The sequence below is a fragment of the Pleurodeles waltl genome, chromosome 4_2, assembly GCF_031143425.1.
Source record: "Pleurodeles waltl isolate 20211129_DDA chromosome 4_2, aPleWal1.hap1.20221129, whole genome shotgun sequence".
Taxonomy (NCBI): domain Eukaryota; kingdom Metazoa; phylum Chordata; class Amphibia; order Caudata; family Salamandridae; genus Pleurodeles; species Pleurodeles waltl.
The window spans coordinates 389,491,105-389,514,498 of record NC_090443.1 but is presented as its reverse complement, the minus strand read 5'-3'; the positions used below and the strand labels follow the sequence as shown (position 1 = coordinate 389,514,498).

At 46.0% G+C, this 23,394-nt stretch overlaps 1 protein-coding gene across 2 annotated transcripts in view; it reads left to right on the top strand.

Moving 5' to 3' along the window:
* Positions 1-23,394, top strand: part of QTRT1 (queuine tRNA-ribosyltransferase catalytic subunit 1) — a 150,169-nt gene that overhangs the window by 76,859 nt on the left and 49,916 nt on the right. For both annotated transcript variants that reach the window (XM_069231535.1, XM_069231536.1), the window contains exon 9: positions 1,977-2,061. In XM_069231535.1, the coding sequence (XP_069087636.1) occupies positions 1,977-2,061 (85 nt within the window). The remainder of the gene's footprint in view (positions 1-1,976; positions 2,062-23,394) is intronic.

The window sequence follows — 23,394 nt, the reverse complement described above, 5'->3', positions numbered from 1 at the left end:
GCCAACCCGTATTACCGTATTACCGTATTACCGGTTGATACATACCCAGAAACCGGTCCCAGGATGCTTGTTTCCGGTCCAGGGAGGACTTGGCCTGGTAGTTTGGGCTGGACTGTTCCCATGGGGAACAGGGTCAAGACTGATTTGCATATGGCTGGGTCCAAACTGGGGTGGCATGGTGAGCAGGATAATTGATTGATTAAACCCAGATCTGTGACTGAGGGTGAATGTTTGATTGGTTCCGCATTCCGTCCGACATTTGTGTTTGTTTGAAGTTCCTGACTTGAGCCCTATAATTATGAGAACTGAAGAAGTACCAGGGGAATCAGTAAATCCAGGTCCAGTTCTTCCATGTAGTTTTCTCCTGTAATATTGTTTGCTACCTGCAACAGGCATCCTTTATTTAGGGGGTCTGTTGTGTTAACACAAATCTCCGAATTCCTGTGGGGCTGTTAATTTCTGTTGCCAGTGTCACTGAAGAGTCCGAGAAACTTGTCATCGGGGGCTTGAGACAATTGGGGAAGGAGAAGTCTAGTCATTCACTAAATCTGGTTGTGGTTGAAAACAACGAGTACGCAGGTAGAGTTCTTTGTAAATCTCAACAGAATCTTACACTTGCATTACTGGACCGGAACCTATCTTACCCGTAATATATATGCTTTTGAGCTATTACATAGTGTAGTTTGATATGAAAAGTTGCTTTTTCCACCAAGGAGAATGTTTGTTGAAAGCCCTAAATTGAATATTCCAGTACACCCGTTGATGCACTGGCTGACATGTCTGGCACAGATTTGGCTCCTGGAACGCGTATTGGAGGGGTTAAAATCAAATCCTCTTTGCAATTTGGAGCTTATAGAAGACCGTTCTATGTGCATGTAATGAATGTGCTTTGTTGACACTTTATGAAGGAAATGCTCATATTCAATTTTAATGATTATTGAAAGAAGTTACCTAATTAATTGGCGAGTAGAACGTAAGACTGTGGAACCATTTATAAATAATTTACAAATTGGCAAGGTTTCCATGAATTATGAAAAATAGTTCATTTGTAAGGCGTATTTCTTCAATAATGTTGGTTTGAAACCACGACTGGCTGTGCCACTTTAAAAGCCAAACACGAAATATTTCTGTAGAACATGGTAAAAGAACTTGGAGGCGCATACATTAACCAAAGAGTACTAATATATTTTTGTCTCTTTGGATACAAACGGACACGCGACAGAATGGTTGTTATTATTATTACTAGATATAAGTGCTAAAATCAAGTACGATGGTGGGCTGCTTCACTAATACTGTACTTGAATAGTTTACTATTATATTAGGAGGACATTATAGGGACCTATCTAGGTGGCCAACTACATGAAAGAAGCCTGAAATGAATGTGTATGCCAGTATATAAAAATAGTAAGAACACACGCACTGTAGCACTTATAAAGAAATTTACACCTTAGTTCTCCTTGAATTGCTTTTCAAAATATTTGATGCTCTAATAAAGAAATTTGTGATGTATAGTTATTCATCTACCTACCCTTATTAGGAGCTCTGAAGAAGTGGCGTAGATTGTAGCGAAATGCGTGTTGGCTGAAGGCCGGCCAGCTGCTTGAGGGCCACAAAGGCTGAGGCCGCGCTTTGGGATTTTCTGCAAATCTTATATTATTTGTTGCAATACATCGTAATGAGTTCATGATGATATTTTGTGGTCTTTGGAACGACACTATAAACCCAATTTGATATGATTGAGATTCATATTCGTAATAAAAAGAAATACAAATTAGTACTCTTTGGTTAATATTTGCTCCTGACAAGTTCTTTTACTATGTTCTAAAGCTATAGGCCAGATTTGGCAGCTGTTTTTTGTTGTGGCAGCTTGCGCAGGGCCATCTTATTGCCTTAACTTTTGGTGAGATATTTCTTATCGCCATTCTTACTCTATTCCTATTTCTAGTTTTGATACATTTGTTTGCCGATTGTTGCAGGCACACGCGGGCCTACCTCCATGCCTTATTCAGAAGCGACACTGCTGCGCTCCACCACATCACCATCCACAACATTGCGTACCAGGTAAGTGTGCTGGGTGACAGCTTAAGTGCAGTTGTCAGAACGAGAATGAATCAGCCAATTCAAGCAGTCTAAACGTGCATAGGAGTTTACAGCAGGTTTTCTGAGTGGCAAGGAGGGAAGTTAGGGCAGGACCACGTCTCCATTCAAACAGACTTAAACTAGTCTAGGACTGCCTGGAATATTCCTATGCGAACCGTCTGCAAAGTACATTCTCCCGGCCCTTGTAAGAGCACAGATATCTCAGGGAGGGTTCAGGGTTTGAGTGTTCGATGGAAGTGCTTTCTACACTGTAAAGCACATCCTCTAACCAAAAGAATGTAACATATCCTTTCTGCTGGGATGGAAGCCCTGGTCAAATCTCCCTGGACAGGTGTATACCCAATCCCGCCTAGATAGCTAGAAATAACAGTCTAAACGTATCGGAAATCTGCCCGGGCTTGACACAATATTTTCTTTATTAGTGGCATTTATATAGTGCAAATTTGGCCAAGAACCAGCAGAGCACTGTATGGTGATGAAGGTTTAGATATATTCAGAGATTGAGTGTGAGGGATGTTAGGTTCATGGAGAGGGTTTTACTATTTATTGCCTTATGGTGTAGTATTCTTTAAGGATGTGTGTATTTTGCTCTTTGCTGTATGAAAGAGGGTAGGGAGCGTCTTGATGTACTGGGAGATGTTGTTCCAGAGCCTGTGTTCATAGATGGAGATGACTTCTGACCAAGTGCAAATGATGTCTTTCATCACTTAAAAGATCAAATTTAAAGAACAAAGCAAAATGTCCTTAGGCTAGAATAGATTTACCAGCAGTGTGTTTCTGATGGGGCGACAGAAGGCCCGCTCTGCCGTTTGTAGGTTTTCATGAGGCTCTTTTGTCGAATGGATGCATTAGACTATGTTAGCCTCACAGTTTGGAACTAGACCTTTAAGTAGAGCCCGCGCAGTTTAAATCTAGGGGTGCTGAGCGGGTTTAAGAGACATTGAAAGTTTTTTTTGTTGTTTTTTTTTGCTTTAAACTTTGTGAAGTTTTTAAAAACTTTGTGAACATCATTTCTTTATGTATTAAAAGTGATCATTTTTTAACATTTCCTGCACCCTCCCTTGCCTGAACAACGATACCTTTGGTGAGCTAAAGGGCAAGTCGCTTGTCATGTGTGCATTATATAATATGTGCCTAGATTCTTAGCTAGAGCAACGTTATAATATATCAACTCACACACAAGACGTTTCCATACAGCGCACACCCTGAACTCGTGTATTTCAAAGTGTTTTCATATATGATCATTAAAAAAGGAGCTTTGCTAGGATTTTCCCTAGAAGTTTGCAATCAGTGTTCAGTAGCGAGAGTGGTCTATATGATCTGACGTCCAGTGGATCACGTCCCGGCTTGGGCAGGACCACTATTAGTGCTTCCCTCATAGAATCTGGCAATTGTTTTCTATTGCGTGCTTCGTTAAACACCTCCAACAGTGGCTGTAACAAATGATTACTTTGCAAGATGTAATATTCTGGTGGTAGACCGTCAGTGCCAGGAGACTTGCCGCGTGCCATCTGAAAGAGGGCCAAGCTGAGCTCCTCAATAGTAATGGGGCCATCTAGGATATCAGCGTTGTTGACGGCGTTCGAATTTTGGGGAATCTGGACTAGAAATTCGGTCAATTGTTGTTCTGTAGGGGGGATAGAGGATTGGTACAACATGTGATAGTACGTATAGAAGGCTTTGTTGATGTCCGTTTGAGTGTTAACCACCATCCCTGTTTGCAATTTGATAGCTCCTATCGGCGATGATTGCGGGGATTGCCGCACTAACCACGCCAGCAGTTTGCCCGATCTATCCCCCTCGGCATGTTGTCTCGTTTTAAAGTGTCTATAATTGTGCCTGCTAAGACTGTCATCTGTTTCTCTGTATTTTGCTTTCAATGATATGAGCGTTTCTTTTGGGGCTTTATTTGTTGAGACTTCGGTCTCCGCCTTTTGTATTTTGGCTTCCAATTTTAGTAGCTCTAAAGTCAGCATTTTCTTAATGCCCACCGACGCTGCCAGACAGTGTCCTCTAATTACCACTTTATGTGCATCCCACTCGGTGGCTCGGGTTGATGTTGTATTTTTATTTAGAGAGAAGTAGTTCGAAAGGCATGTGGCCAATTCAGTGTTAAAGGGGGGGTCAGTCAGGGCATCTGGTTGCAGGCGCCATGTTGGAATGCTGGCATGTATGTATCCCCATAGCAATATGGAGAAGTGTGGGTTATGATCTGATATAATACGGGCTAGGTAGCCAGACAAAGTTACCTTTGGGATTATGTTAGGTGTAGCGAAGAACATAACTAGCCTAGTGTAGAGTTTATGCACTGGTGAGTAGAACGAGTACTCACCTAGTGTGGGATGGGAAGTTCTCCAAATTTCGCTAAGCCCGTTATTAGAAGCCCAGTCCACGAGGTCTAGCGATGCTCGTTTAGCCGGGGCGCGATCCAGCGGAGGAACAGAGCGATCTTTCAAGATATCTAGAACACAGTTAAAGTCGCCTCCCTATATAGCATCTGTTGCTGGGTCGCTGAGCATGCTGCTGCCCAATGTCTTTAGGAAGTCCCTCTGGTTTGTATTTGGGGTATATAATGTTATCAGGGCTAAGGGGCTTCCGTCTAATGTACCCTCCAGTACTACGTACCGCCCGTTAGGGTCGCATTGTTTGCGGGACATAGAATACGGGACCCCAGGGGCTATCCAGATTGCCACTCCTCTTGCGTATGTCGAGAAGGTGGTCCCATATAATTGGCCTTTCCATTTTGTTTTGGTATATGCCAACGAGGATTCGTCTGAATGTGTCTCTTGCAACATGGCTATTTGAATCTGATGCCTCCTTAGGTATGTATAAATCCGATGTCTTTTGCCCATGGATGCCATGCCCTTTACATTCCATGTGAGAATTTTATAACTTGCTGTATAGCGCTTATTTTGTAGTGCCATGGGATCTAAGTGAAATAAGGTGGGGAGGTACCGCCTGTGGTTGCGCAAGCCCGATTTTCTTTGTTATTTGAGACCTATACATATTATCTAGCCTCTTGGCTACTGAGGTGTGAGACCTGCCTTTAAAGTTTACATTGTAGTGTGGCGCTCTACAAATAATACATGTCAATACATATAACAATAAAACGTTCCAATTAACTACAGCTATAAGATCTGCTATGTTTAGCAACAATGACAGTTGTAATAAAAACAAGGGGGGAACAAAACTTGTCATCTTGGGGTAACGGTCCATATGGAGCGGAGGGTGTTCCATGGCTGCGGGTGGTTGAGTGTCTTAGACCCGGCCTATTTTACGTATGTTGGTGTCCATGCAAAACAGGAGCAGCAACGAGCCGAGCCCACAAAGTAAGGAAAGTGTTTATGCGTTTGCTAACGACGGAACCATCCAGGTAGGAACTACGGATGGGGTGACCTCCATTGTTCAGGGTTGAAGATTTAACAGATGTCATCTGCTGTTCTTGGAGTGAGGTTAGGGCCTCGGGTAGTGTCCGTTGAGTCGGAGTTTAATTCTAGGTCAGGATCTACTTCTGATTGCCCAGAAAGAGAAGTCGGTGACACATTGGCAAAACGCATCGTAGACTGTAGTAGTAGCGATCGTTCAACTCGCGATTGTTCAGGGGAAGGTTTATTGTCTTGTTTGCTGCGAGGCCTACGTTTATTCCTCGGGGGAGGGCTTTTGTCCTTAGATGGTAGTGGGTCAGCTAGGCCTTTTGCATGGAGCCATGTCCATGCGTCTTCAGGAGTAGTGAAAAATAAAGTGCGGGTGTTGTCTTGTATATGGAGTTTAGCGGGGAACAACAAGGAGTATTTAATATTGTGTTATCTTAGATGCTCTTTGATCCGGTAGAATGAGTTTAGTTTTTTTTGTACCTCTACTGTGAAATCCGGATAGGCGGTTATTTGCGTGTTCTCATAGTATATTGGGCCTATTTTTCGGAATAGTTGTAGTATAAGGTCTCTATCACGGTAGTTCAGTAGTTTTGCTATGAGGGGACGTGGATAAGCACCCGGTGGAGGGGGTCTGCCCGGGACCCTGTGAGCGCGTTCTATTGAGAAGAACTTTGGAACGTTGTTTTTCAGCACCGATTCAATCAGCCATTGTTCGATAAAAAGTTCTGTATTTGGGCCTTCGGCGCGTTCCGGAAATCCCACGAACCGGATGTTATTTCGGCGCAATCTGCCTTCGGATTCTTCAGCTCTGCGTTTAAGTGTCTCAACTTCAGCTGTTATAGCACTTAGTCTGGATTTAACCCCAATCATAGATGGTGTGAGGTGTGACGTGTCTTTTTCTAGCTCAGCGACCTTTTCTGCCAGTGCCTGTTGGTCTGCGCGAAGCAGGTTAACATCCTCTGTGATTGAGCCAATCTTCGCTTCCAGTGTTGTTTTAGTATCAAGTATGGCTTGCAGCACCTTTTCGAACTGTGTTGAGTGCGTTTGTAGGGTCGCTTCCATTTTCTGAAGGGTTTGGCATGTGTCTGTAGCCCCGGATGTTGGAGGCGGTTTAGTAGGGTCCATGGTTCCTGGGGGCACACGCGGAGTCTTTGGTTTTCCCATCAGGTGGTTCCCGCTCAGTTTTATTGCTGCTCTCTAAATTCAGTGTTGTGTTGTCTAATTGTATCACATTGGCAAAGTGCTACGACGCCAGCGGCACGTCCCATATGGTGTATAGAGGTCTAACTGCGACACAGTGCCTGAAGGTGTCAGGCGGCCTCCCGTTTTCCCGCTGCGCGCACGCCAGTGGGCGCCTCCTAGGTCAGTTGCTTCTATGGTTTATTTACTCCTGCGTTCCTGTTAGTTTTTGTGTTGATGTGGCATCAGTTTTTCATGTACCCTGAGACTAGGCACTTCTACTCCTTGCTTGCTCCCATCATGGTGATCCGATGTATTCCCGTGTGGGCGCAACCCACTGTGACTGTATCACGTTGTTTTGGCCCCACCAATATACGTATTCCCCTGTATCTGGTGGCCTTTCAGGTATTGACTAGGCCAACTAAGAGTCCACGTGAACTCCGAAGGGGCATAGGCGTCCCTCAGAGCACTCAGCTCGGCACGCCCGGCGCCCCACGACCGTAGCCACGCTGGGGCGGGGTCCTCAAGGCACAGTTCCTAAAGGGGATAGTCCTCCACTCACCGCCCATAGGGAGCTCAGCCGTTCTGCACAATCGCGGCTCCGGCCGCCACAGTTCTTCAGCGCCCGTAGCGCTCGGGCGTCTCCCAGTGCGAACGTGCAGCGGAAGATGGCACCCCGAGCGTCCCTCAGATCGGGCGCAAGCCAGGCGCCCCGAGCAGCTCCCTCGGCTCTCCGCCCGCCGCCGCCACCGTCACGTTGGTTCCGCTGCTGGGGGAGGATGATTCTCACCCCCGCAGCGGGTCAAAGCGTCTTTTGTCAGGATCCTTGTTATAGGCCGGGTCGGAGCTGCGGATTATGCGTCCGACCCGGTCGCCATCTTGGACACGCCCCTCCCCATTCTACAGTTTAGCCAGTATATCACTCTCATGCCCGTTTTACTTCAAAGGTTAGTGCTTTACCAATAATGTTTAGCGAATGAGTTTAGAGTGTTGGTGGCACACAGAAGCCACATTGAAGCTCAGCTCGCTTTGGGCTCGTGTGTCTAGGAGGACCTCGAGCGCAGCCGGAGCTTGCATCAGGCTGAGTGACTTCCCCACCCTTGCTATCCTCTGCCATCAGTGGCAGCCAGAACAGGCAGCTTGTGCAATGGTTTGCTGCTAGATGCAGGACGCTAACCTTATCATACAGGGGCACGAACAGGCTCACTACACCCTTGGGGTTTCTCCTTTGCCCCATACTTATGAAACATTGAGGCCGGCTGTTGGACTTTCACACCTCTTATCACTCACTATTCATTCCATCCTTCTTGACTGCTCTCATCCTCCCGTTTATTCACCCCATATTTTACCCATCTTACCTTCTCCTTCCTCTCACACTTTCCCATCAGTCTCTCCTTTTCCTTTCATCTCACTTTCTGACCACCACTCCCTACTCACAATTTCGTCACTCATCTGTCTTCATTCCTGTGCCCTCACTTGTACCCTCTGATCCTTCACCCCTCTTCCAACCTCTGATCATTTGCCTTCTTAGCGTACCTCCTCCTCTTCTCACTTCTCTGCGCTTTCCTCCGTCTCCTCCACCAATACCGGGGCACAGGTCGAAAGGTGAGCACGGGTTTCAGGCCTCGCCACCCCTACACTATATTTTAGAGAGAGTAGCCCGTTCTGCTCAGCCCGGTGGGTCGGAGACTTGAAGGCGTTTACCTGCCACTTGCTGGCATTTGCAGAGTTAATATGCCTGGCCTTAGAAATGGAGTGATGCTGCGACTGCTGAGCTTCCCGCATATTTACGGATTTATCACACTTTGTAACAAATCCACTATCTGCGGACGTGCCAACTCACAAGGTGCCTTTGCGTGTCACGCAGCATCAGCCCTCTTTACACGGGGCCTCAGCGAAAGGCAGATCTCGGGCCTATGAACACAAGTGTTGCCACCTCTCGTGCTCCATCACTGGCTTTTGAAACATCCCCACCAAATGGGTGGTAGCGTTCCTTGGGAAGGGTTGGAGTGGTTGGTACGCTCCCTTCCTTTCTCACGCACTCACCAGTAGGGTGATCAGACGTCCCGGATTTCCCCGCACAGTCCTGGTTTTTAGAGGACTGTCCTGGTGTCCCGCTTCTCCTCATTTTAAACAAATGTCCCGGTTTTTGGGGCAAAGGTCAGATCATTAAATAAATGTCCCAGTTTTTGTGACGAAGGTCACATCATGTAGGGAATCATAAGTAAAGCATGAAATAATTAAAGTAACTTATCTGTTACTATCAGGCGACACAGTCCCCTGTCTGCTCCCAGCAGAGAGACAGAGTGGGGAGCAGAGAGAGGTGGGTGGAGGTGGGTTGGGGGTGCAGGGTGGGAGGTCAGGCCATTGCTAATTTAATATATGTAGTCTTGTGCATGTGTGAGAGTGTGAGCGTATATATATATATATATATATATATATATATATATATATATATATATATATAAAACACACATATATATTCACAAAGCTACACACAAAAAACGGGACCGGTCAGATATAAAAGTGAAAGTAAAGCCTTTAGTCCTCCTTTTATGTCTGACCTGTCCCGGTTTTTGCTCCTCAAAATCTGGTCACCCTACTCTCTAGTGTCTGCCTTTGTCTACTCAGCGTTGAGAGACATTCGGTAATAACCTGTACAGGTTTGGCAGGCCTGTATTTCCTGTATAACATATAGGGGGTTATTCTAACTTTGGAGGAGTGTTAATCCGTCCCAAAAGTGATGGTAGAGTGACGGATATACCACCAGCCGTATTACGAGTTCCATAGGATATAATGGACTCGTAATACGGCTGGTGGTAAATCCGTCACTTTTCCGTCACTTTTGGGACGGATTAACACCTCCTCCAAAGTTAGAATAACCCCCATAGATTTCAACAGCAGGACATTTTGCTTCCAGCCTATGTGGATCAGAAATTACTTAAAAAATGACAGATATGATGTCACCGAGTGGCAGACTCTTTGCAAAGGATAACTGGTCACCTTTCGATTGCTGATTCATATAGTCGGGCATTAAATTGGTATTAATGAGGTACAACCTTTGTTCAGACAGTTTTAATGTGAGTTAAATACCATATATTTCATTTTCTTGCTGCATAATTTGGTTTTCAAATGCTGCATAATCCTAGTGGGCCTAATTACATGACATTGCAGTCCATTGTAATGTGGGCTTCGTCTTCAGGCAGGAGCTTATTTTTTGTAAGAGTGGCCCAGGAAGGGGGTATCTTATGATCTTTTCATTAGAACAAGCATTGGCAATGCCAACAGGTCTTGCCTATGCAAGAGCTATTGGCTTTGCCAATATGTTATAGCCTTGTTGGACACCAGCATGACTGCTGCTCAGTATGGCTAAAAGTTAGTGGGATAAAGGAGAGTGAAGTGTTGTAAAGTAGTGGAGTACAGTGGAGTGTTATGGATGGGCGTAGCGAGTCACTGAGTAGCTTAGAGTGGTGTGAAGTGGCATAGAGTGGTCTATAGTTGAGTGGAGTGAAGTGGTTTAGGGTGTTGTGGGGTGTTGTGGCAGGAGTAGAGTGTCAGAGTGGAAAGACATTGAGTGGAGTAGAGGGTGTTGCATAAAGTGTTGTAGAGTGATGTAGACTGAAGTAGATTGTCGTAGAGTGGAATTGCATAGAGTGGAGCGGAATGTTGTAGAGTCAAGTATTATAGAGTTGAGTGGCATAGAGTGGGGTGGAGTCATGTAGAATTGTGTAGAGCGTTGCAGAGTGGAGTAGTGTCATAAAGTCGCATAGAGTGGAATAAAGTGTTGTGGCGTGGCATAGAGTGGAGTAGAGTTTAATGGAGATGAGCATCATAGAGTGGATTATAGTGGAGTGGACTAGAGTGAAGTGGTATAAAGTACAGTGGTGCAGAGTAGATTAGCATAGTGCACTGGTTTTAATTAAAGTGGTGTAGAGTCCATTGGCCTAGAGTGCAATGATGTAGAGTGGTGCAGGGTAGATTGCAGTGATGTAGAGTGCAATGGCATAGAGTTGAGTTGCACAGAGTGGAGTAGAGTGCAGTAGCGTTGAGTAGAGTGAAATGGAATAGAGTGGAGTGCTGCAGAGTAAGTGGAGTGATGCAGGGTAGAGTGCAGAGGTATAGAGTAGAGTACAGTGGCATGATGTAGAGTGCGGTGGTGCACAGTAGTTTAGCGTGAAGTGATTTAGAGTGGTGTACAGGGTAGTGGCGTGGAGTGCATTAGCCTAGAGTGCAGTAGAGTTGAGTCAAGTTAAGTGAGTGGAGTGGTGCAGGGTAAAGTGCAGTGACATAGTGTGGAGTGGCATAGTGTGGAGTCATGCAAAGTAGAGTGCAGTGGTGTGGAATGGTGCATAGACAATCAATCATGTTTTTGTAAAGCACAACTTGTTACCCTCGAGGGTACTGAGGCGCTGAAATAGGTCTCATTCAAAAAGCCAGGTTTTGATCCCTTTCACAAATTCAGTCAGCGAAGGGGCGATAAGGGGGTGGAGGGCGTTCCAGACCTTGGCGGCAAGAAAGGAGAAGGAGTGTCCTCCGGTGCGGCTGCAACAAGTGCGAGGGATCTCTGCGAGGGCCTAATGTGTGCAGCGGAGGTTTCTGCTGGGGTGGTGGAAGTGCAGGTTCTGCGCCAGGTAGGCGGGTCTTTGATCAATGACGGCTTTGTAGGCGTGGTTGAGGAGCTTGAAGTGATATCGCTTCTGAACTGGAAGCAAGTGGAGCTCTTTCAGGTGCTGAGAGATGTGGGCTCTCTTGGGCAGGTTGAAGGCCAGTCTGGCGTCAGCATTCTATATTGTTTGGAGCCTTTGTATGAGTTCGGCAGAGGTGCCTGCATAGATAGAGTGCATTGCCAAAGTCGAGCCAGCTGGTAATGAGTGTGTGAGTAACTGTCTTTCTTGTGTTGATGGGGAACCACTTGAAAAAATTTCTGAGCATGCAAAGCGTGTGGAAGCACACTGAGGCGACAGAGTTGACCTGACGTCTCATGGAGAGTTCGCTGTCTAGGATGATGCTAAGGTTGCTGGTGTGGTCTTTCGGCGTGGGGGTGAGGCCGACATCTGCCGGCCACCAGGAATCGTTTCAGAGGGGAGAGTGTTTGCTGAAGATGAGAAACTCTGTGTTGTCTTTGTTCAGCTTTAGGCAGTTGTCCTTCAACCATGCTGCGCTGCTCTTCATGCCATTGTGGAAATTCTTCTTGGTTGATGTTGGGTCGGCAGAAAACGATAGGATGAGCTGGTTATTGTCAGCTTAGGAGATCATGTTAATGTTGTGAATCTGACGATGTTCAGCGAGGGGTGTCATGTAGATGCTGAGGAGTGTGGGGCAGAGGGACGAGCCCTGGGGAACATTGCAGATGTTATGCTTGGTATGTGATTGAAGGGGGGAGGCAGACTTTCTGGTGCATCCTGTGATGATGGATGCCATCCATCTGAGTGCTTTGCTGGTTATTCATATCTGGCACAGGCGGTGGATGAGTGTGTGGTGGGAAACCCTGTCAAAGGTGGCAGATAAGCTGAGGGGGATGAGGGCAGCGGATTTTCCTCTGTTGAGAATGGCGCAGATGTCATCTGAAGCAGCGATCATCGATGTCTCGGTGCTGTGGTTGGTTCTGAAACCAGATTGGGAGGAGTCTAGTATGTTGTGTCTCTCCAAGTGTTCAGTGAACTGGAGGTTGACGTCCTTCTCCAAAACTTTGGCGGGGGACGGTAGCAAGGAGATGGGCTGGTAGTGTTGTAGTTCGTTGGGGTTTGCCACAGGTTTCTTGAGGAGTGGCTTGACCTCAGCGTGTTTTCAAACGTCGGAAAAGTTGGCTGTGGTTAGTGAAGCATTAATGATGGTGAAAAGTTGCCACCTGATCTTGTCTCTTCCGAGGACGAAGAGATGGTGAGTGCAGGGTTCGGTGGGAGCTCCAGAGTGGATGGTACTCATAAGGGCACTTGTGTCTTCGCTGAGTTGTTTCCAGGCGTTGATCGGATGGTCGGTAGTGGTGGTTGTTCAGAAGCTGGATGTGCTGGAGGGTTGGGGGTGGAAGTTCTTGTTTATGGTTGATATTTTGTTATGGAAATGGTCAGCGAGTGTGTCACAGAGCTTCTGTGATGCAGGGATTGTGTTTTTGGTGGCTTTGGAGCAGGTGAACTATCTGACAGTAGTGAAGAGTTCCTTGGTTCAGTTGGCCCTGGTATTGATTCGGATGGTCAGGGCCTCCCTCTTTGTTGTTCTGATCTGTCGTGGTATTTGTTGAGGGCGGATTTGAATGCGGCTCTGTCGATTTCGCTGCTGCTGGGGTGCCATCTTCTCCCAAGTTGTTTGCATTTGTGTTTTGTCTTGTTGAGTTTCGGGGCGTAACAGTTGGCTTGTTTGGCTGGTTTGTGTTTTTTGGCTGGTTTGATGGGAGCGACTAGGTTGGTGTTTTTGACCCAGTCGTTGAAGTTCTGTACTGCTTGGTCCAGGTTGGAGGTGTAGTTGGGCTGAGTGGCGCTGAGGGTATCAGTCCATTGTTGCAGTGTGACCTAGCTCCAGCTGTGGGAGGGTTCGCTGTGGCAATTCGGGATGGAGCGGTTATGTCCGGTGACACATGATGGCGATGCCGCCTCTGTGTTTGTTGGAGCGGTCCCGGTGATTCCTCTTGTATCAGGTGGGTGTTGCAGTGGCAATGTCCGGAGTAGAAGCTGGGGTGCGCCAGGTTTCGTGATGAATGTTACGTCGGGGCGAGGGAGAAGATGGTGTCCCAGATTTTGGTGGCGTGCTTGCAGAGGGATCTGGCGTTGAGAAGGATGCAGCTGAGCTGGTCCGCTTTGGTGTTGGTGGGTGCTGATGGCGGAGAGAGGAGTACTACGGGGGTGTTTGGAGCTGACATGGCAGTGAGGCGGCAGTTGTGACAGCTGCAAGGTCCCGCTGTGTTGTGGGGCAGTGCCAGGCAGCAGTTGTTGTTGCATCTGGGGTTTAGGGTGTGAAGATTGGCAGCAGAGTACCTGAGGGGGTCTGGAGATCTAGGATTCTTGGCACTGGGCACGGTCCAGACACAGGAAGCCTCGCCTTTGGTGCGTATTCGGTGCACCGGTGGCACTTATCTGTTGCCCACCCACAATGTGGCCTCCATTAAATAGGTCCTGGGAGGAGGAAGGGCCGCGGGAGAGTTGGGAGAGGGGGAGAAAATTAGATGAACAGGAGCGCCGGGTGTGGGTTGCGGGAGACCAGAGAAGGGCAGCCAGCTGTCAAGGCTCCTGTGCAGGAGACCTTGGCGCTGGCCAAGCAGAGCCGAGCAGAAGCCTTGCAAAAGCCTGGGCAGCAGAGAGGGAGAGCAGGGGTGGACCTACTCGCTGGAGCTGTGCTGTGGCATCCATTAAATAGGTCCTGGGAGGTGCACTGGGGAGGTGGGGGAGCAGGATAAAATGAGCGGGAAGAGGACCGCGGGGCGGGGGATCAGAGAGAGGCAGCCACCTGTCAAGGCTTCTGTGCAGGAGACCTTGGTGCTGGCCAGAAGCCTGGGCATAGCCTGGGCAGCAGAGCAGGGAGAGCAGGGGTGGAGTGTAGTAAAGTGAGGTATGCATGGTGTAGTAGTACACTGCCATTACAGACAACACATCTGCAATTGAAATGATCATTACGTTTGCACAGGTACAAAGTTTTACTGCTATAAGTATACAGCGCACAAACAGTGTGTTGTAATGTCATCACCTAGTGTATTGATTTGTTTTGATCATATTAGAATACTTGTTTCCACCACACTTCAGAATCACCAAAATGTGCTTCATTTACGCTTTACATATTCTGAAATATCTGCACAGTTAATTTACAAACATTTAAATTTTGTTTTGTGCTAGAAAGAAAATAACATTGTACAGCACACCCTGACGAGCCAGCATGATTGTCGCATAAATCCTGTCACTTTGAAGTCAGAGGAAAAAAAGAAGTAAACACCAAGCTCCCTGGAAGACAGAGCCTGATATCTGACTCTTGTCTTTGAACGCACAGCAAACATTACAAGATGATAAGAAAGAGAGGCCTGTTTACAGAAATTCAGTACTGGTGAAAGAATACATTAAATAGGGTTTGGGCAAGTAAAGGGACAAATGCAAGCTGGACAGCCTAAAACAAATAAAGCCATCAAATAGAAAGCAGGCAAATGTGAGTTACAAACCACAAAGCCATTAGTAAGCAATGGGTGAAATACATTCCCAGGGAAGCTATCCGAATGTCCCCAAGATGTAGTTAGCATGTGGTAGGCTTCAACCTAAAAAGCATGTGACTTGCATACCGTTAAACCCTCCACTGCACAGCGAGGTGGGAAAGTGGGGCTTTTTGTACTTTGAACCTGGTGAAAGATCGCCAGCAGGTAACACGCTCATTAGGAGCATACTATTAATTCACCAAAATTTACACCCAGCACATTTCATTCACTTTGTGCAAGTATTTTTGAAATGCAGTTAACAAGTGCAACATGTCTTTACTCAGTTATTTATTGATATGTGGTAAACACACAATTTACCCAACACTAAAATGCAAGCCAAAATCATTATTTTCGCATTTGAATGATTATACTCATTTTTGTTTTTGTAATGCACACAAGCAGTCAGGACGCCTCTTTATCATTTTTAATGTATCAGAAGTAGTTGACACTTGACTTCACACTTCATCCATGTACCACCTAGAGGAGTTCTGCATATGTGAACCCTTTTTCTTATATCTCCTTATGTCATTTTAAGTGGTACATAGATTACAACAACATGCACTAAGAACCACAAAAATTCACTTGCAAGATAATCAGATATACAGGGAGTGCAGAATTATTAGGCAAGTTGTATTTTTGAGGATTAATTTTATTATTGAACAACAACCATGTTCTCAATGAACCCAAAAAACTCATTAATATCAAAGCTGAATATTTTTGGAAGTAGTTTTTAGTTTGTTTTTAGTTTTAGCTATGTTAGGGGGATATCTGTGTGTGCAGGTGACTATTACTGTGCATAATTATTAGGCAACTTAACAAAAAAAAATATATACCCATTTCAATTATTTATTATTACCAGTGAAACCAATATAACATCTCAACATTCACAAATATACATTTCTGACATTCAAAAACAAAACAAAAACAAATCAGTGACCAATATAGCCACCTTTCTTTGCAAGGACACTCAAAAGCCTGCCATCCATGGATTCTGTCAGTGTTTTGATCTGTTCACCATCAACATTGCGTGCCGCAGCAACCACAGCCTCCCAGACACTGTTCAGAGAGGTGTACTGTTTTCCCTCCTTGTAAATCTCACATTTGATGATGGACCACAGGTTCTCAATGGGGTTCAGATCAGGTGAACAAGGAGGCCATGTCATTAGATTTCCTTCTTTTATACCCTTTCTTGCCAGCCACGCTGTGGAGTACTTGGACGCGTGTGATGGAGCATTGTCCTGCATGAAAATCATGTTTTTCTTGAAGGATGCAGACTTCTTCCTGTACCACTGCTTGAAGAAGGTGTCTTCCAGGAACTGGCAGTAGGACTGGGAGTTGAGCTTGACTCCATCCTCAACCCGAAAAGGCCCCACAAGCTCATCTTTGATGATACCAGCCCAAACCAGTACTCCACCTCCACCTTGCTGGCGTCTGAGTCGGACTGGAGCTCTCTGCCCTTTACCAATCCAGCCACGGGCCCATCCATCTGGCCCATCAAGACTCACTCTAATTTCATCAGTCCATAAAACCTTAGAAAAATCAGTCTTGAGATATTTCTGGGCCCAGTCTTGACGTTTCAGCTTGTGTGTCTTGTTCAGTGGTGGTCATCTTTCAGCCTTTCTGACCTTGGCCATGTCTCTGAGTATTGCACACCTTGTGCTTTTGGGCACTCCAGTGATGTTGCAGCTCTGAAATATGGCCAAACTGGTGGCAAGTGGCATCGTGGCAGCTGCACGCTTGACTTTTCTCAGTTCATGGGCAGTTATTTTGCGCCTTGGTTTTTCCACACGCTTCTTGCGACCCTGTTGACTATTTTGAATGAAACGCTTGATTGTTCGATGATCACGCTTCAGAAGCTTTGCAATTTTAAGAGTGCTGCATCCCTCTGCAAGATATCTCACTATTTTTGACTTTTCTGAGCCTGTCAAGTCCTTCTTTTGACCCATTTTGCCAAAGGAAAGGAAGTTGCCTAATAATTATGCACACCTGATATAGGGTGTTGATGTCATTAGACCACACCCCTTCTCATTACAGAGATGCACATCACCTAATATGCTTAATTGGTAGTAGGCTTTCGAGCCTATACAGCTTGGAGTAAGACAACATGCATAAAGAGGATGATGTGGTCAAAATACTAATTTGCCTAATAATTCTGCACTCCCTGTACAGTCTTTGTTGTTCTGGTGTAACAGCTTACAAAATAAGTAAGAAAATCAACCCAAAACCCCAGGTCCCCTCCCCCACCACTATGGGAACAATGGAAGGAATGCCATGTGGGACTGGCTTGTTGTTTCCATTGCCTCATAAGTGTCCATCTGGCAGTTCATAGCGCTTTGTATATCAGCTTCCAGTGCCTATGGAGGATCTCCTCCGAATCTGTCAGGCATAAACCCAATATTGTAGTGGCTTGGTGTGGAGGCAGGGACAACGCCACTATAACTTATGACAGCACCTCCTTCCAATATGTCTTGATTTGTGGGGGTGCCAGCCATGCATGAGTAGATGAGCCTTCCTCAACACCCCATCCAACATCTATCATATATTTCCGGTAGCATTTTGCGGAGTTGTGGCAAGCTAGATACCACACGTCATATTTTTCAAGGCTATATGTCTGTGTTGAACCTATAAGCTATTCTTATAGATATGTCTTCATAGGGTTTCCAGTCTCTCCTTTGGTATCTTTTAATTTATATCATCTCCCACTGAGCCTTGTACATCCAGGGTTCCTCCTTTCAAGGAGGCTTTAAGAGCCTGTAGAGGAGGGGAAACCCAAACGCTGGTTCCCTAGTATGTAGTTAAGAGTTATTTCACCCCTTGAGTCAATGGTTGTGCCGCTGCTTCCTTGGCGTCTTTCTGGAGAACCCAAAAGTTGGCTGGTTGGTATCAGAATCTTTTGGAATACTGCAATCTGTAGGTTAATCCAGAGTCTATGAAGGACCTAACTTGATCATTTATAAACATGTCAAATAGCATCCGACAACCCCCCTTTCTCCAGTCCTGGAAAGCGGTCTGCCCTCAACCTGGTGTAAAATGTTGGTATTATATTAATCTCGATTCCTGCTGTGCAGTGGACCAGGATATAGGAGCCTCCTTATTATGAGGATCTGTTTTAATTTATTCCCAGAGGGTAGGTATGTTTTCAGACCACCATCTCATTAGGAAAGATGTCAGTTGCACTCCCTTGATTGATTGGTGTTCATGTATCTCGTATCCAGATTCTTAACTGTACTCCTCCAGCACCAGAAGTAATGGATTTGCCCAGCATGTAATGGTGGTAGTGACATCTCTTGAATGTCCAGCGACAAGAGAATCTGTGGAAATACTATTTTTATATGCCCCATTCCTCCAAAGGAGATGTCTTGTATATCTGTAATAAATCGTATTTTTATGGCCTCAGGTTTTATCACCAGAGCATATTACGGTTGTAGGGAGGTAACCTTGCCTAGTGCCTTTCTATAAATTGAAAGTCCATGTAGTCACTTCATCTACCACCACTTTGGCCTTTTGGGTTGATAACTCACTGTTATCATGTCTATAAATGTGGCCCCCACTCCACCTCTTGGAACGGCCATCAAGAAGGACCAGTCCACCTTGACAAAGGCTTTTTTGGCTTCTAAAACCTGAAGTATTGCCTTTACTTGTTTGTGTTTCAGGTTTTAACCACGTGAGCTAGCCTTTGGTTATTATCAAACATCTGTTGCCCCAAGACAAATCCCAACTGGTCCTTTTTGTATTAAGGTAAAACGTAGTCTAAATTTAATCAAGTGACCAGTCATTAAGCAACACAGGCGGTCATTCCAACCGCCGCCGGCCAGGCGGGAACCGCCAAATGGCCGCCATGCGGCCAAAAGACTGCTGCCGGCATTCCAACATTCCCGCTGGGCCGGCGGGCGCTAACCAAGTTAGCGCCCGCCGGCCCAGCGGGAATGAGGCCGCAACACAGAAGCCGGCTCCGAATGGAGCCGGCGGTTTTGCGGCCGTGCGACGGGTGCAGTTGCACCCGTCGCGCTTTTCACTGTCTGCTAGGCAGACAGTGAAAAGCTGGCCGGGGCCCTGTTAGGGGACCCCTGTACTGCCCATGCCAGTGGCATGGGCAGTGCATGGGCCCCCAGGGGCCCCAGGACACCCCTTACCGCCAGCCTCTTCCTGGCGGTGAAAACCGCCAGAAACAGGCTGGCGGTAAGGGGGGTCAGAATCCCCAGGGCAGCGCTGCCCTGGCGGATTCGCCCAGCCGGGGCAAAAACGGTGGGAAACCGCCGGCCCCGGTTTTCCGACTGCGGCTTTACCGCCACGGTCAGAATGGGCTTTGAAGCACCGCCAGCCTGTTGGCAGTGCTTCCGTCATTCTGCGCCCTGGCGGTCCAAGACCGCCAGGGTCAGAATGACCCCCATAGTCTGAATGATCCTTCTCAAGTTTTGGAATCACTACGATAGCAGCATTCTCCATGACTTGGGGTTACTCTGCGTGAACCCTGGAAAGACTGGGGCACACTCTTTGGAACTGTTGTCAATTTAGGCAGGTAGTTCTTATAAAATTGCCTGCTAAATCCATTTGTCCAGGGGTCCTTGCCTGGCTTCCGGCTTTTTATAGTTGTTCTACTCTTGTCCTTCTCAGTAGGAGGATCCAGGTTTTGGTTCTGTTCCTCTGATATGCTCTGTCCTTTAGAGTATATTCTGGCATAGAGAGAATTGTACATATTACCCTTCATTCTGTTTTCGTACTCTACATCCCCATTAGCAGTGTCAGTCTGAGCTTCTCTATTCGTTCTTTCCATGAGCTTATTAGCTGACAAACAATGTGTTTTATTGCCTGTCTCATAGACATTTCTTTTGAATGTGAAGAGAGCGCGTGGTGCTTTACTAACTAGAAGAATTTGTAGCTACCCATTAAGGCCTTGGAGATGAAATTATTTTAGGTCTCCCTTCAGCCATTTTAAGCTCTGTCTCAAGTCGAGCTTACAATGGGCCCCTTTCTCTCCTCGCCTCTGTGGCCATAGCAATAAGCTGGTCTCTACTTATAGTTTTAATGCATCTCAGTACGTTGTGGCAAAGGTATCATGTATATGATTCATTGCTCCATAGCCAGACTCCGCTTTTGAATGATCATCCATATTGACTGTGTCTTGGAATTTGAATTTACCCAGTCTCCAGTTCCTTTCCCTGCAGAGTTTTACCAAATTAATGAGCGTTAATCTTACAGACGCATTATTGCAAACTAATGTTTTACTTCCTGCATTGCCCAGTCTGTCACGTGGTTGTAAAACTCCAGAATTAACATGATATTCACAGTTTATCAAGGAGTAGAATATAACATCTCTTTCCCCTTGGTGTGTCGCTGTACAACCATCGTTGAGGCCCAAATTCTTTAGTTTGTTCCTGGACATCTCCTAACATTTCTTTATGGGTTACTTGTAGCCCTTGATGTATTAAGCCCATCCTCTACTACTCCGTTGAAGGCCTCCAAATAAATGAGGCTCTCGTCTATAAATGCTGCCACATTTCTTTAAACCTTTTCTAAATAAAAAAAACTGCCTTGTCCCGTGTTTGAGCACATATAAGGCTTAGTGATTCTCTCCTCTTACACCTTAACTTCCACCATAACATATCTGCCTATGTTATCTATTAGTATTTGCAACACAGCCAGCCTAAAGGATTTTGAAATCGGGTTTACTACTCTATTTTGTTTGGTGATTGCATTTGAAAGGAACTGTGTAGTGCACATTTCGGAACTAAATCTTCCTGCATCGCCTTCCTTCCAATGTTTTTTTGTAGAGCTGTGTTGTCTACAGTCTGAGACAATAAAGGTATAAACATTCTTCCTCTTAGAGGAGAAATTAAGTTCCACCCCCTTAAATGAAAGGACACGGAATGTAATTTGTTTCAAGGTGTGTGTCTCCTGCAAGCTGATGTGAATCTTGTATTCTATCTTTGTCTTAACCCCTTTTCAGGTGATTCTCCTCTTTCCACTACAACAACATTCCCACACTTGTAACTCAATGTACAACATTACAATTGAAGTAATTATCAAACAGTTCTGATTCCAGCATCCCTTTCTGGCTTCAGCTACCATTTACCTTACAGTAGCGGTGCATATTCAAAGTTCAGTTTAGTCAAATCAAACTTAGGGCCTGATTTAGAACTCAGCGGATGGGTTACTCCATCACGATGGTGACGGATATCCCGTCTGCCGAAATCTAAATCCCATAGAATAGGATTTAGATTTTGGCAGAAAGGATATCTGTCACTGTTGTGACAGAGTAACCCATCCATGAGTTCTAAATCAGGCCTTAGTTACTAAAGCTTCTGCCCCACAGTTCCAGGCATCTAATTATTATCTTATACGGGTCTTCTGCTTTTTCTTCATTCTCTGAAAGTTTCCCATGGAAGGAGACAGGTTAGTCCTCATTTCCCCCTTCTCTGTTGTCTCTGTGATGAGCAGTGTGCCTTCTTATTGCTTCTGTGTGGGCTTCTCACCTTCTGCGCTTGGTCTCTTCTTTCCCATTTTCTTCAAATGGGGACTCTCTTCTCAACAAATTGATATTTTCTTGAGCTGATGTCACAAGGTATAAGTCCATCTGAAACGAATCTCTTTATTTAGAACAACGGTTCGGGGTTTGACTCTTTCGTGTTTTTCAGGATGGACTGGGTGAAGTCTTGCAGTAAGATTATTGTCAATGTAAAGATGCTGGTGAGAGTCTCCTAGCTTCTCTCAAGGTAGCCTCCTTATGAGAATTAACTACAATGTCTCTAGGCCTTTCATTAATATTCAGTCCAAACGGTCCTATTGTGAAGGAGGGAGAATCTATTGGAATACAATGGGCACAAACTCTATACACAGGGTCAAACGCAGACTGAGTATAGGTGCATATGTCTGAGCCAGCACCTCATGCCCCCTGTTACGAATCCAGATGTTTTCCGTAATGACTCTATTTTTCAGGTTCTCACACTTTAATTGCAGCATTTTCACATTTGTTTCCAAGGCTGTTAGCTGATTGGACGACTCTGTTGTCTTAACATTGAGTTTCTTCTTCAATTTCTCTTCTTCAGGCACCCCCATGTGTATTTGGTCGACATCCCTTCTCATTGTCGTTAATGTTTTTTGAAGCTACGTTTCATTTTCTCCAGTTCATGTCGTAGCTCATCCTTCCGTTCCTTTAGCTGGTCCTTTAGACAAGATCGGAGGTCATTCTTTATCGAGCCTGTCCTTTTTTCTAGCTGCCATATTAGGTGAGGCCAGACTGGGGCTATTTGGGCTTTTGTCTTGTCTGTGGCAGTACATCTCAGTGCTTCTATTGACCCTTTTTAGACTTCGCCCAATCAGCACATGCACTTGTCTCTGCAAGACTTTTAAACACAGTGAACTTATAGTTCACCCATAGCTCACCCTGTGTTAACTTCAAAGTTGCTCTCAATTCCTTTCACTCCCGTTTGCCATGGTATGCGTGGGTCATGTCCTCATCTTGTGTTTGGCTCTTCCCTGGAGCATGGACCAAGTACTTGTGTCCATCTACTGCTCCTATTTTTGGAGCTACTTTTTTATGTTCAAGCATATTTTTTCTCTCCCACACCCTAACCTGTACTCTGCGTCACTGCACTCTACTCTTTGCCACTGCTTTCTATGCCACTGCACTGTACTGTACTCTACACCAACACTTTACCCCACTGCATGGCACTGCACTCTGAGCCACTGAACTATACTCTGTGCCACTCTACTCTGCACCACTCTACTGTACGCCACTGCACTCTATGCTGCTCTACACCACTTTATGCCACTCTCTGCTCTCTACTCTGTGCCACTGCACTCTACACAACTCTACTATACACCTCTATATTCTATGCCATTGCACTCTACTCTGCACCACTCTACTCCACTGCACTCTATGCCACTCTGCTCTGTGCCATTCTATGCCACTGCACTCTACAGCACTCTACTATACAGCACTCTATTCAACGCCACTGCACCCTACCCTGCTCTACGCCACTGCACTCTGCTCTACTGTGCACCACTCTACGCCACTGCACTCTAAATTACTCTGCTCTATGCCTCTGCACTCTTTGACACTCTGCTTTATTCTGTACCACTGCACTGTGCACCACTCTACTCTGCACCAGTGTGCTCTATGCCACTACATGGCTCTCTACTCTACACTGCACTACTCTTCGCCACTGCCTTCTTCACCACTGCACTCTATGCCACGCTACTATACGCCACTGCACTCTACGCCAGCCCACTCTACACCACTCTAAACTCCTCTACTCTATTCCACACGACTCCACTCTCTACCACCCTACCCCATTCCACACAATGCCACTCCACTCTACTCTATGCCACTTCACTCTACCCCACTTTACTCTCCTCTATGCCACTCCAAGCCACTCTACTCTTCTCTGTGCCACTCTATGCCATTCTACTCCACTCTACCTCACTCTACTCCACTCTACCTCACTCTACTCTACTCCACTCCACACCACTCTACGCCATGACACTCCACTTTACCCCACTATAACCAAACCCACTTCACTCTGCTGGAACTCTGCTCTGTGCTACTGCACTCTGCACCACTCTACTTTACTC